Source organism: Dromaius novaehollandiae, chromosome 7, assembly GCF_036370855.1.
Source record: "Dromaius novaehollandiae isolate bDroNov1 chromosome 7, bDroNov1.hap1, whole genome shotgun sequence".
In the NCBI taxonomy this organism is placed as follows: Eukaryota; Metazoa; Chordata; class Aves; order Casuariiformes; family Dromaiidae; genus Dromaius; species Dromaius novaehollandiae.
Genome location: NC_088104.1, coordinates 14,241,934 through 14,254,368, shown reverse-complemented (window position 1 = coordinate 14,254,368; position 12,435 = coordinate 14,241,934). Strand labels below are relative to the sequence as shown.

At 47.7% G+C, this 12,435-nt stretch overlaps 1 protein-coding gene across 6 annotated transcripts in view; it reads left to right on the top strand.

Annotated features, from left to right (window-relative positions):
- GLI2 (GLI family zinc finger 2) overlaps positions 1 to 12,435 on the top strand; it is a 203,021-nt gene that overhangs the window by 182,507 nt on the left and 8,079 nt on the right. For all 6 annotated transcript variants that reach the window (XM_064514717.1, XM_026118474.2, XM_064514718.1 and 3 more), the window contains 3 exons: positions 1,783 to 1,932; positions 6,041 to 6,205; positions 10,734 to 11,015. In XM_064514717.1, the coding sequence (XP_064370787.1) occupies positions 1,783 to 1,932; positions 6,041 to 6,205; positions 10,734 to 11,015 (597 nt within the window). The remainder of the gene's footprint in view (positions 1 to 1,782; positions 1,933 to 6,040; positions 6,206 to 10,733; positions 11,016 to 12,435) is intronic.

Genomic DNA, 12,435 nt, shown 5'->3' with positions numbered 1-12,435 from the left:
TTGGAGCGTGTTGAGTTGTGTGAATGTTCCTCCAGCGTGTGGTGAGAACCAGACGTTGCCCAGACAGTGAGCTAATAAGCTTGAAGGGGGACTGCAGTCCCCCTCCGATAAGTGTGTCTTCCTCTGGCCCAATCTGGACTGGAAGTGCAAAGCCGTGAAATTCCCCACTGCTAGCACTGCTGTGCATAGTCTTGGTTGCAAGTCAGATTCCCACGCAAACAGAGCCAGCAGATTTATCTTTCCAGTCCGGTCTGGATGTGGTATAACATGTCTGTAGGTCTCACGAGGGGTTCACCAGATTTCTGACATCTGAGGCTGAAATCTCTCATCAGTGCAACATCATAAAACCACAGTTGTTGGCAGCTGAGCTCCAAACGCACCTGAAACCTAACCCCATTCTGAGTGCTGCAGCCTCCTGCGCTCCTTCAGGCACGCAGCCTTGGCTCTTGGCGCTCACCCATGGTGTCCTAGGGACTGGTCGAGCTCCTAGCATCTCTCCTTGCCCCTTGGCCCACGAGGGAACCTGCAGCCCAGGGACTCCCCACGTAGTCCTGGGGAGACGGCGTGGCCCCAAGTCCCCTGCTCTGCTCGTCCAGCGGTTGTCAGCTAAGCCCTGGGAGGGATGGCCAGGTTGTGCGTTCCCTTGCATGCAAGCAAAATCCCAGGCTGGAGGCGAGTGAGACCGCAAAGGCCAGTTACTTTGTTTTAACGAGTTTGTGTGTCCTCATGCTGCGCCGCCACCCTGACAAAGTCTCAGTCTCAGGCCGCAACATGTGTGCCTGGCCTTGACCGGGGGGCGGGGGGAGGGAGACGGGGGCTGGAAAAAAATCTCAGTGCAAAAACAAAACCCAAAGCCAAAGTGGTTTATTTTAGGATTTCCTGTCGGTGAATGTCTGCTGAAAACCCAGGAGCGAGGACAGGCATTATTTTTGGCAGCAGGACCCCATTCAGAGCGGGACAAGGCCACAGTGGGAGCAGCGCTGCCGATGGGCTGCTCTCGGGCTCTGTTTATTTTCGTCAGCGTTTCATCTTCGCTGGGCTGGTAAAGAGTCCCTTGTCTTCCTCGCGGGGAGGATGAAGGCGCCGTTCTGGTGCTGACTTTTCAACACCCAAGCGAAGGATTTTATGGGCCCGAGTAATTAGCCGTAATTGAGGCCGCCGAGTTTTCCTGAGCGCATACTTCGCAGATGTTGTCATTTCCTGCCAGCCGCTCCGCGTTGGACAGCAGGTGGATGTTGCAGAGCCGGCATAGCGCTGGCTCGCAGTCAGGCTTTTTTCTGTCTTTCCCCCGTCCTTCAGCAGCGCTCTAAGAAAGGGTCCCAGCTGCGCAAGCGAGATGTGGGGGAGTTCGACAGAGGCAACAGTGACTCTGTTGACGATGCTGGTGTAATGTCAGTCACGAGTCCTCCTCCCTTCCTCCACCAGCAGTCACCTCGGGCACCCCTGGGAGACACCGAGGGGCTCTTCTCCTTTGCTACCACAGGGTCTGCGTCGTTTTTGCAGCATTTAGGGCAAACCTCCACTTTCTGGCTACTTTAGCCCCAGAGCCCGGTGTGCTAGGTGCTGCACGCTCCCTCCTGCAGGACATGCCAGAGGCACAGCACTGGCCTGCGCGTCCCTGTGGACGAGGGGTTATTTGTGTTATTTGTGCACCTGTGACACAGGTGCGAGGTCTGACCACAAGCGTTGGGGAGGGAACGGCTGGCTTTTCACAGCGCCGGATGTGCTTTGCTGGCATCAGCTCTTCCAGGAGTGACCTGTTTCTCCCGTCTCTCCTCCCAGCACATCAACAATGACCACATCCACGGGGAGAAGAAGGAGTTCGTCTGCCGCTGGCAGGACTGCACGCGGGAGCAGAAGCCATTCAAGGCTCAGTACATGCTGGTGGTGCACATGCGAAGACACACCGGGGAGAAGCCGCACAAGTGCACGGTGAGCTGGGAGGGGCGTGCAGGACATCTCGGCTTGGTGAGAGGGACTCTGGGCTTCGGTGGTCGCACTCGTGGGTGTCGAGACACAGGCGCGGCTTCAGGCAGGGCGCTCTCAGGGTACCTGCCCCACCTCAGGGCTAACCCAGCTCTCCATTGTTAAAGGTTTCTAGCTGCTTGCAGGTTATGCCCTGGTGAGACTGGAAGTGATCAAAGAGGAGGGTGGTTAAGGGGTTAGTGGGTAAAACTTGGACTTTCTTGGGGGAACTGGGCTCTGCTCTGCCACAGAGATCTAGAGTGACTCAGGACAAGTCACTTAAGGTGGCAAAGAGAAACGTACAAACCATTTAGTTGCCTAAATCCAAGTAAGAAATCCAGAAAACCCACCTGTGGGGACCACCCAACCTTGGTGGTAACCCTGATTCAGCATCACGCAGTACTCCTGTGTGGGGCTCCCTCTGCCACATACCTGAGTGTCTGCACAAGCCTCCTTCCAGGCTGGGGAGCTAGGCCAACACCTCCTGCCTTCCCTCTTATAATCCAGAGGTGAGGTGAACAGATGCTTAAACCCCTGGGGGAGCTCAGTCCCCATGCTTTTCATGCAGGCAGTACTGAGCCTAGTATTAAAAACTACTAGAGGAAGAGCATAGGATGCCATTTTATCTGTCAGCCTTGTGGGTTGAGTGCTCACCTGGCACACGGGAGAGCTCTTTAGCCTCCAAGGGCACAACCCCACATCTCCCCGTTGCACGCAACGCCTCCCACCGCACCGCTGTCTGACGCAGGGCTCCTGGGTACCCAAGGATGCCTGGCGGGCTGCGGGAGAGAACCAAGCTGTCGAGTTTAGTGGTTGTGGCCTCTCCTGTGTCTCCTGGTGGGAGAGGAGAAATGCTCACCATCTCTTCCCACTTACACTTCAGCCGTTTTTCCTCCCCAGGGTCCACCCCTGTCTTTTGATATCCTCTGCCCCCACCCTTCTCCTCCTGCCAGTTCTTTATACCTCCTTCACTGTGAACATTACGCTGTTCCTCTCCCCAGAGTCTTGGGAATGAGTCTTTCTTTCTGCTTGGCAGATGTCTGAGCCCTCCTCCAGTATCTTCCTCCTCTTCTGCTCCATTAGTCACTTCCAGCCCTGCTCCCTCCCCGGCTCTGCCCCAGCTCCTGCTTACAAATATTATGATAAGTATGATTTGCTTGCTGCATGACTCCTTTATCAATCTTCCAGCCCTGTGTTCATTTAATTTAGAGTGTAAGCTCCCTGGGGCACAGGGCCGTATCCTTTGTTTTAATCTTCTAAAGCGCCCTGCCCCGTGTTAGCATGTTACCAATCTTCCGTAGGAGTCTGAAGGAATATTGATTGTTGGTGTGCCACAAAGTGAGCAGCAAGGGGAAGACTGGCCCTGCCCTGGCAGCACTGCAGGTACAGGCAGCAGGAGTCAGAAGGCAACACAAGCCCCCTGCTTGAGTGAAAAGCAGCAGGGAATGCGTCCTTTTCAATATTGGAGCAGGAAAAAGTGCTGCTGCTCAATCCTGCCTCTCTCAAGTACTCTCTGTTGTGTTGGGCTGGAGCAATGACAAGGCTACGCGAGTTTGCAGTCGCAAGTCGTCCTCTGCCTGCTAGAGAACTGCAGTCACTCTGTGTGCGGTATGTTGCAGCAACTCTGCCCAAACTGAATATACCCCACGTCTCTGATTGCCTGGGATACATTGCAGCAGTGCAGATGGTACCCTGCTTTGGCAGAGCATTCCTGGTTCAAGTCTGCCAGTGATTTTTCCAAGTGCCATTTGTTTCAGACAAGAAGTGTGCGGTGTACATAAAGCTACAGATGAGCCCAGTTGCAGCCTGGGATCCGGTCAAGGATTGTTTCGACAGATGACAGCCAGAACTCCCACTGGCATAATCAAATCCACGCATAACACTGAGAACAACCGCTTTGAACATGCACAGGCTGCTCTGCTGAGAAGCCCTTATTTAAAAATGGGGCCTCAGTACTTTTGCTCTTAATAACTGCATTTTTGTGTCAGTATCCAGCACAACCAGAATGGATAAATGAGTTGCCTCGTGCTGAGTTCTGTTTGTTTTCCAGCAAATGGAATGATGTATTTTAGTAACCATAAGCAACTCAAGTTATAAAAGACTGTGTGCACAGGCCAAGAGAAGAAGAGAATATATTGTGCTACCTCAAAGTTGCAGCATGCTTTATGGGCCAAATGTGCTAATGAAAGTTGGTTGGGGAAGAGGAACTGAATTCATTGTGCCCTGATGTACCTATAGAAGGAATAAGCTGTTGAAGAACGTTCCGACTGTCCTTGAAGAGATCTGGGTGTCTCAAGAGGGCAGGGCAAGTTTACCTGATGTCCACCATCCCCATGCCAGACTTTAAAGAGAACACTGGGCAACACTACTCCTGCAACACAGCAAAACTGTGTGGGTTATGCGATGAACCTGTGCTCGGGTCCCCAGATGGTGAGGAATGTGCAAGAACCTACTTAGAAGAGCCTTGTCTGCAGATGCTGGCCTGTGGCATTTAAACTGCTGTGCACATTAAAGTCAATAGGCTCACCCTTCCTCTGGTTAGGCAGCAGAGCCATATAGTGAAGGCTCCAGTGTTGCCTTTTGCAGAAGTGGAAGGTATGGTGGCCATATTTCAGTTTTGGCCATTTGGCCATTATTTCGGCTTAAGTCCAAGTGTCGCTCTTTCTGGTCCTTCAGACCACTGCTTTCAGCAGGGCTGATAGGCAAAGGGGGTCCAATAACAACCCCTTCCCAAAAAGTGCATTCACTCCTGGCTTTAATACAAGAGGAATGGTTCATTGGCTACGTTTGCCTTGCTCCTTGCCAGTGCGCAGTTAGAGCAGGCTACTTCCTATGCATGTGGAGAAAAGGACGCAGATACAGCCTCTATCACATCCAGCCACCTCTGGCCAAAACGGCCAGACCCCACTGACATGCATGGCCACTCAGCTGCCCACGATGAAGTCTGATGCTGATCCGTGGCATGACCTGCCCTATTGTGACACCAGTTTTTTCCCTGGCCGAGATGGAAGCACAGCAATGTGAAGTCCTGCCACAGTTGGACTGAACTTGCAGATATATTTAAGTGATCCGACTGAAATACAAGACCTTGCAGCTTGCATATGTTACAACAGGAGTGACTGCTTGTTGAACTGTAAGGTGAACAGTGAGTGCAGCATTAAGCCAGAATTTGAAAAGAAGCCTTGCTTTATGCTTTCATTTTTTAAAACTTCTTTCTATGTTTGTAAGTTCCCACTTACTTAGTCAAAGAGCATTTAAGGCAGTCTCCTTGGTCTGAGTGACTGGTGAAATCCTTCCGTGCTACAGACAGGGCAGGTGCAGAGAGAAACCTCCAACCTAGCCAGAAGCTGAGGGTGGTAGGACTTACATCACCCTAAGTCTGGCCATGTCTCCCGAGCTGCTCCTTCTCGTTGTGTGGGCAGCTGGTTTCCTTCCAGGAGGAAGGCTGCTGGCCTGTTGTGTCATCCAAAAATCCATCTGTCTTCAAGACTGAGAGTCTTGTTTTTTAAACTGGTAATGTCAGGCAGCCTGACCACAGCATCCTCTCAGAGTAGACCCAAGTTGTAATTTGGGAAACTTCAAAGCTTGCTAGATTTCTGCTTGTGTTTTAGAAAATGGTCTGGTCTTTCCAGCTCTGGAGCTGGTGAAGTTGCACGGCTGGTCAAACTGTCTAGAAGCAATCCGTTCTCTGGGAAAGAAAGGAGGAAGGAGAGGGCCTCCACCTCTGAGTGTCTTAGCTAGAGATGCTGCAGATGGATGGTAGGAGGGGCAAGAAGAGTCCTGGGAGAAGGGAAGGGGTGTTCTTTCAGCCGTGCTTGAAAAACCACTCTCTTGGTGAAACGTCAGGCTCCGTACCCAACAGGAGCTCCACCTTAAATATGAGTCACTTCAAAGAATCTCAGCCTGCCTGAGGAAGGGAAGTTCTCTCAACAAAGTGGATGTTGTTCCCTAAAACACAAGCCCTTTAAAGGGAAGGAAAAAAAAAGAATGAGAAACAGATGAGAATGGTTTAGGCAGGGGGGAAATCAAATTTTTCTGGTTAATTAATCACTCCTCTTGTGTTTTTTTATTTTAGTTTGAGGGTTGCTCCAAAGCTTATTCCCGACTGGAGAACTTAAAGACACACCTGAGGTCCCACACTGGAGAAAAACCCTACGTCTGTGAACATGAAGGCTGCAATAAAGCCTTTTCCAATGCCTCGGACAGAGCCAAGCACCAGAACAGGACACATTCCAATGAGGTAAGCCTAGACTCACCACAGCTCAATGGAGGGCTTTTTTTTTTTTAATTTTGCTGACAATAAACATACACTTTACACACTGGACTCATGTAAAAAGAAACCTACTGTAATGAGAGGGTTTTCTTATTTTTTAATGGGATTTATTTTGCTGGAGAGCCAGACCACATTAGCTTTATATTTATGAAAGCCATGTTTGAAATCATAAACAGATGTTAAAGTATGCAAACTTTCTAATCAGCTTTGGAAATTGAAGTGAGCACTTTCCAAATTTATAATTTTTAATAGTGCGAATAGGATCATACATTTGTGCATGTGGCATTTAGTATTAGTGTGGCACAGAGTTGCAGTAGTATAACAGCTACCCTGGATCCTAACACTCTGGAAATAGTACTCTCTCCATCGTTTGATGTACAATGATAGAGCACAATGCAATGCTTTGTTAACCTTGGCTAATTAAGACCCACTATTAGTAGTCGGGGAGCAGAGGAAATTGCCTTTATGGTAACGCATGTGATGGTCTGTTGCAATCAACCACGGCCGACGATTGAAATTTATTACCACTAATTAGCTGACAGGGGAAGAAAAAACAACACTCCGAAGTTCTAATAATGTTTGCAGCCATGAAGAATTCAGTCTGCAGCCTTATTTGCAACAGTTAAATATAGACTAGTGGAGAATGGAACGCAATTGCCACGGATGACAGCTTTTTAAAGAGATGATGTGTCTACAAAGAGCTTGTTGGACGTATTTCTATCTCTAGCATAATATCAGTCCGTGATAATCAGAACTCAGAAGGCTTCATAGATTTCATTTGAGTTAGAATAAGGACTCAAAGCCTAGGATGCCCTTGTATGCTGTGTGACCTAAAGAAGGACCCAATGACCTTGATCCCAATATCATTTGAATTTGTTTGGGTATGAACCCAAATACTGGGGTTATCCTTTGCCACTGGGCCACTCCCAAGCCAGAATATGGATTAAAACTAACCTAGATCTGCACGGGGACTGGGTAATTTGGGGTTTGGGGCTATACAGGCCTGGAGTCCAGAAAGCACCAACATAACATGCTGCCTGATTTCTCATCCAGTGGGCAACCTACGATCCGAATAACCAGTGTTTGACTAAAACATAATTTGCTCTTTGTTAAAGTTTCTTCTCCAGAAAGGTAGGTAGTCTTAGTTGACCCTCACTGAAAAAGTTTATAGTATTAGAAATTGCTTGTTTTCCAGCCCTGGATGCCTCCTCTGCCTTCCTTCAGAGTTGCATCCAGTGTCTCTTTAACTATTGCTATTTCCCCTCCCTGACAGTACAGTGTTAAGTTGCTCTCCATCTTCTTTCTCATGAGAGGAATCAACCAAGCCACTGAAGTATCCCACTGCTGCAGCACTTTTTCCCTGTCCTTGAATCAATTTTGTGTCTCTCTTCCACCCCTAAGGATCCTGATGCAGATGGATCAAGACTTCTGGTGCAATTTTCAGTGCAGGATGCTGTACTAAAATTATCATCAAATCCAATTCTCATCCTGAAGCTTACTCTGCCCAGTTCGAACGTGCTGAAGCAGTGTGCTCGCTATTTTTTCATCACAGATCACTTGAGCTCTGGTCTCTAGAGCTATTCCAGGATCCCTCCTGGGGTGGACACAGTCTCCCCTTCTGTTGGCCTGGCCTGTGTCCCATGTTCCTAGATGTGAAGTATTTTATTTGGCTGTATTATGAAATGCCATTTCTTTGAATGAGTTGAGTTTACCAAGTGATCCAGATCAGGAGCTGCACCGAGTTGATGATGGCTCCTCCCTTTGCCTGAGCAGAGCTTGGATACACTTGAAAGTCTGCTCCTTGTGCAAGAAGGTGAGGCTATGGGGCAGAAGCGTCGGACTCCTCATCTGTGGTGGGCTATGGTAATCTGATATCCTGGCACTTGGCACAGGCTGCATCCAATGAAATAGAGACTCAGATAACAGATATGGATTTATCCTCTGCTCTTGCTTCCCTCAGAGAATGCCAAAACCTTCTCAGGTGCAGAAACAGCATAGCCACTAGTGGAGGCTTTGTACCAGACCAGCTGAGCCTTACCAAGGGAAATACATGGCGCTGTGTGATCTTACATTTTGAGGTCTGTACTCCTGAACCTCTGCTCAGCAGTCTGTCATGCAGCACAGACATGTCCAGAGACTTGCGGGAAGTCTGTGGGCTGGATGTAACGGCTCTGTGGGCCATATATTTGACACTCTCTTGATTAGGAACCTATAGCATGATCCTCAGCAGCAGATGACATCCCTCAGGGCAAAGCAGATTGCACTGGGCAGCAGGCCCAGGTGTGAGGGTCTTGCAGCCAGCTGTGGCCATGACCAGTGGGTTAACAAACTGCACTGAGACTTTGGCCCACAAAACCACACAAATGCAAAGCAGGAGTTTGTGGCTGTGAATATTTCCTATTACCCTTTGGTAACTCTGTTGTGGCCCCTAGCTCCCTACTAAATATTTCCCTCTGCATGCTGTGTTTACCTGGGATACACCACAGTTTCAGAGTTAGTCATCCATGTCTAAGTCACCCTCTAAGGAGGGTGTCCCAGGTTCCCCACATATGTTTCTATCGTTGTATGACAAGACATAGGTATTTGATCAAGACATGCTGAAGTTTGAGTGGCAGTGGCTTTCATCTGATTGTTGAAATGTCACATGCACTATTTCCTTTTAAACTTCCAGTGAGTATTCAGATCCTTTCAGGGAATATCCTCAATGGTGCTCCTGGAAAAGGGGCTTTCATTCCCTTACTGCTCTCCAATGCAAACTCCCAAAAGAGTGGCACAAGTCCATGGTCAGCCAAAGGGTTGGAGTGACACTTTCTCTGAGTCAAGCTAAACAAGGGTGAAATGTAGAAATTGAGTGCTGCCACATTCCTGGAGAAGTCTGAGGTTCTCCCACCCTACAGAGTATCATCACTGTATGTGTATGGGAGGAGGAGGGAGGCATCTGAGATATCTGTGTTGTTGACTTCACTAGAACATCCACTGCGTCAGACATCAGTATTTGAATAACCCAGGGGCCATTTGAAGGCATGCCAATGAAACAACAGTTGTACGCAGTTCAGCTGCAGAAGGTATGGCCTGATGAAGCAGATGGTCCTCTAACTTGCACCCTGTTAAGAGGAGTGTCTTCTGTCCAAGCAGCACTGGTCATGTTTCCTTAATTGCTGATGTCTAATAATCAGATACAGACCGAACAGATTAGACCAAAAGAATCTTTTTAAATAGTCATTGAGGTGTTTGATGTAGATTTCTTCAGTGTTTGTGGAGGGGTTTCTGTTCTTTAGAATAGGCTTTAATTGCAGCAATAATATTTCTATAATGCCCCGTCCAGAGAGTTGCATGAGATTTATAAACAAACTATTTTATTTTTTGTGCTTTAGTTTACCCAGCTTTAAAATATGTTAAATATTTACCTCAGTGGGGTGTTATGAGGATTCAGTTTGTTCAAGTGATGTGCCAAGATCAGCCAGGAAACATGCTTTTGGATAAAGAACAGACTTTCAGTCTGTTTCAGTGTTTTTTATGTGATGATGCTGGCTTTCTGCAAAGAATATATGCTCCTTTGTATTTTTTCACTCAAGCTTCTGGATGAAGTTAGAAAACAGATAAAAAATGAATAGAAATTGTCATTTGGGTTAGCCTTCAAACAATGTCTATCTGGGGTTTTTTTGTGGATCTATTCCAGTACGTTGGCAGAAAAATACTTAGAGTGTCTGTGAGGCTGAAAGCAGAACTTGTGATGAATTCAGAGCTTCCAATGCAGCAGCACCAGCTTAAACAACTGTGGTGCTAATGCACTTTGGAATTGGAAACTTGATAAAAAAAAATAAGTTAAAAGAAGAAATATATCTGTTTGCTGACTTCTGTTTTCAGCAGCATGGCTTCAGCCCTGTTTTCCTGTGGCAATCAATGATTCATGAATTCGGGACTAGAGTCCTATCATCTGAAAAAAACACTGCATGCCTGTGGTTTGTTTTGCACAATAACAGATTTCAAGGTGACAGGTGCTGGAGTTGTATGATAGATTGGGTAGGGTGAATCCAGCCTGGCTTGGTTTCTCTGGATTTCCATTGACCAGAAGGCCTCAGATATTTTCTCTGTGTAGACCCCACCTTAGCAGAGAGAATGTGTTGTGGCCAGTCCCCTGCATCACCTCCCTTCCACCCGTAATCAGGAAACATTCCTGTGGCCACCAGAGCAAATACTTACATGGAAGAGTAATATTAGGAAAATATTTTATGAATTCTTAGCTGTCTTTTAATTCAGCAACTGAAAACAAGGAGTTTAGCCAGCATCAAATGACTGGCCAGATCTGTGTGGATTAGCAGCAGACCATATATCACATCTTAGAGATCTCGGTCTTACAAAACTTCGTGGAACAGATGCTCCACATTTTCCTGCTGCCAGCAGCCATGATCATTGTATTCTCTTGGCCCATAAAATGTACCTGGAAAATTTGGACTTGTTCTAAAATTAACGCAGGATTTGCTTGTATTGACAGAAACCCTACGTATGTAAAATCCCTGGCTGCACGAAGAGGTACACAGATCCTAGTTCCCTCAGGAAACACGTCAAGACCGTACACGGGCCTGATGCCCACGTCACGAAGAAGCAACGCAATGACATCCACCCAAGGCCACCTCCGCTCAAGGAAAACGGGGACAATGAGGCAAGCGCCAAGCAGAGCAACAAGGTTTCAGAGGAGAGCCCTGAAGCCAACAGCACCACAAGGAGCATGGAGGATTGCCTGCAAGTCAAAAACATAAAGACGGAGAATTCTGTGGTAAGAGCAGTTGCGCTTAGCAGAAGTGATACAGCCCCCAGTTTCTCTGACACAATGTGGGCATGAAGCATTTCCATGCTATTTTCCTCTCTGTGCAGTTGCCCTTCACCTGCTGACACCCTAGAGTTCAAGCCCAAAGCTGAGGATGCAGGTCAGGGCAGAGTCCAGTATATTTTGCACCTTTCTACCCAGCATCACAAATCCCCACTCTCACAGTCATGAGGGTTACGTGATGCTCAGCGTCAAGCTTGGCCTCCCTGTGCTGTGTGTTACGAGTAAAATATGACAGTATCACGGTGTTGTGGTCAAATAAGCCTTGCCTTTCATGCCAATTTCAATTGAACAGTAGCCATAGGGCACAGACTGATGAACGCATCTTGAAGGAGAAATCCTGGCGTAAGGCGTCCCTTTTCTTTTCCTCCTTCCTGCCCCGCTGGCCCAGCTATGTTGTGGGCTGTCCGATGAACCTGATGGGAGTAAAAGTAGCTGTTTTATTTCTGTTGGGCATTTTGAAGCAAGTTCAGTTCCTCAGGCCTGTCCGCTATACATGAGGTCACTGCACGACTCCTAGCCACCAGAAAAAATTGTACTGGGATGAGAGGGGGTAAATGAAGCCAGGAATGACCATAGAAGCTAGAAAAGATATTCTTCCTTCTGTGGTCCACAGAATATGGGCCCGTGGTCAACCATGATCACATTTTTACATCCCCACAAGTTGCTGCTTGCTCAGGCAGAGAGTGTTGTTCCTGGCCGTTACCGTGGCTTCATGGTGGGCAGTAACGTGGTCAACTGTGCTAATGGGGTGTGTACAGGTGATGGGCCCAGACTCACTCAAGCCTACTCCACCCCATCCAGTGAGCCCGCTTGTTCCTTGGCACTCCGCAGCTGGTGGAGGAGATCAGGCATTGCGACACATGGGAGCACTTTTGTGTTTCAATATTTCTTTTCACCTTCATATCCGGTTATGGCCTCCTACCCCAACTTGGAGTAGGGCAGCATATGGGCTGTGTATGGTAGAAATGACCTGCACCTGTGAACGAGTGTACGTACAGTCCCCAGACTTCTCACTGGAGCTTAAGGCACTTTGAGCCCCTAAGTACGTATTTTCTTGATTTGAATCCAGGCTAAAATATTGTTATTCCTACCAAATAACATGTCTTGGAGCTGAAAAGATTTTCTAGAAAAGGCTGAGGGATGTGTTGTTGGACAAATTAGTAATGATTGATGTGTTCTGCTTAGGAAGGAACTGAGTATTTTCACATCCAAAGTGATTCTAATCAACTAAAGAAACAGTTTTACCTTAATTAGGCTCTGCATTGGGTTGAAAAAACTGAGAGTGAAAACAATTAGATAGAATGACCTCTCTCCAATATTCTTCCCCCAGTTTTTTTTTTTCCATGAAAACGTAGACACACTCAAT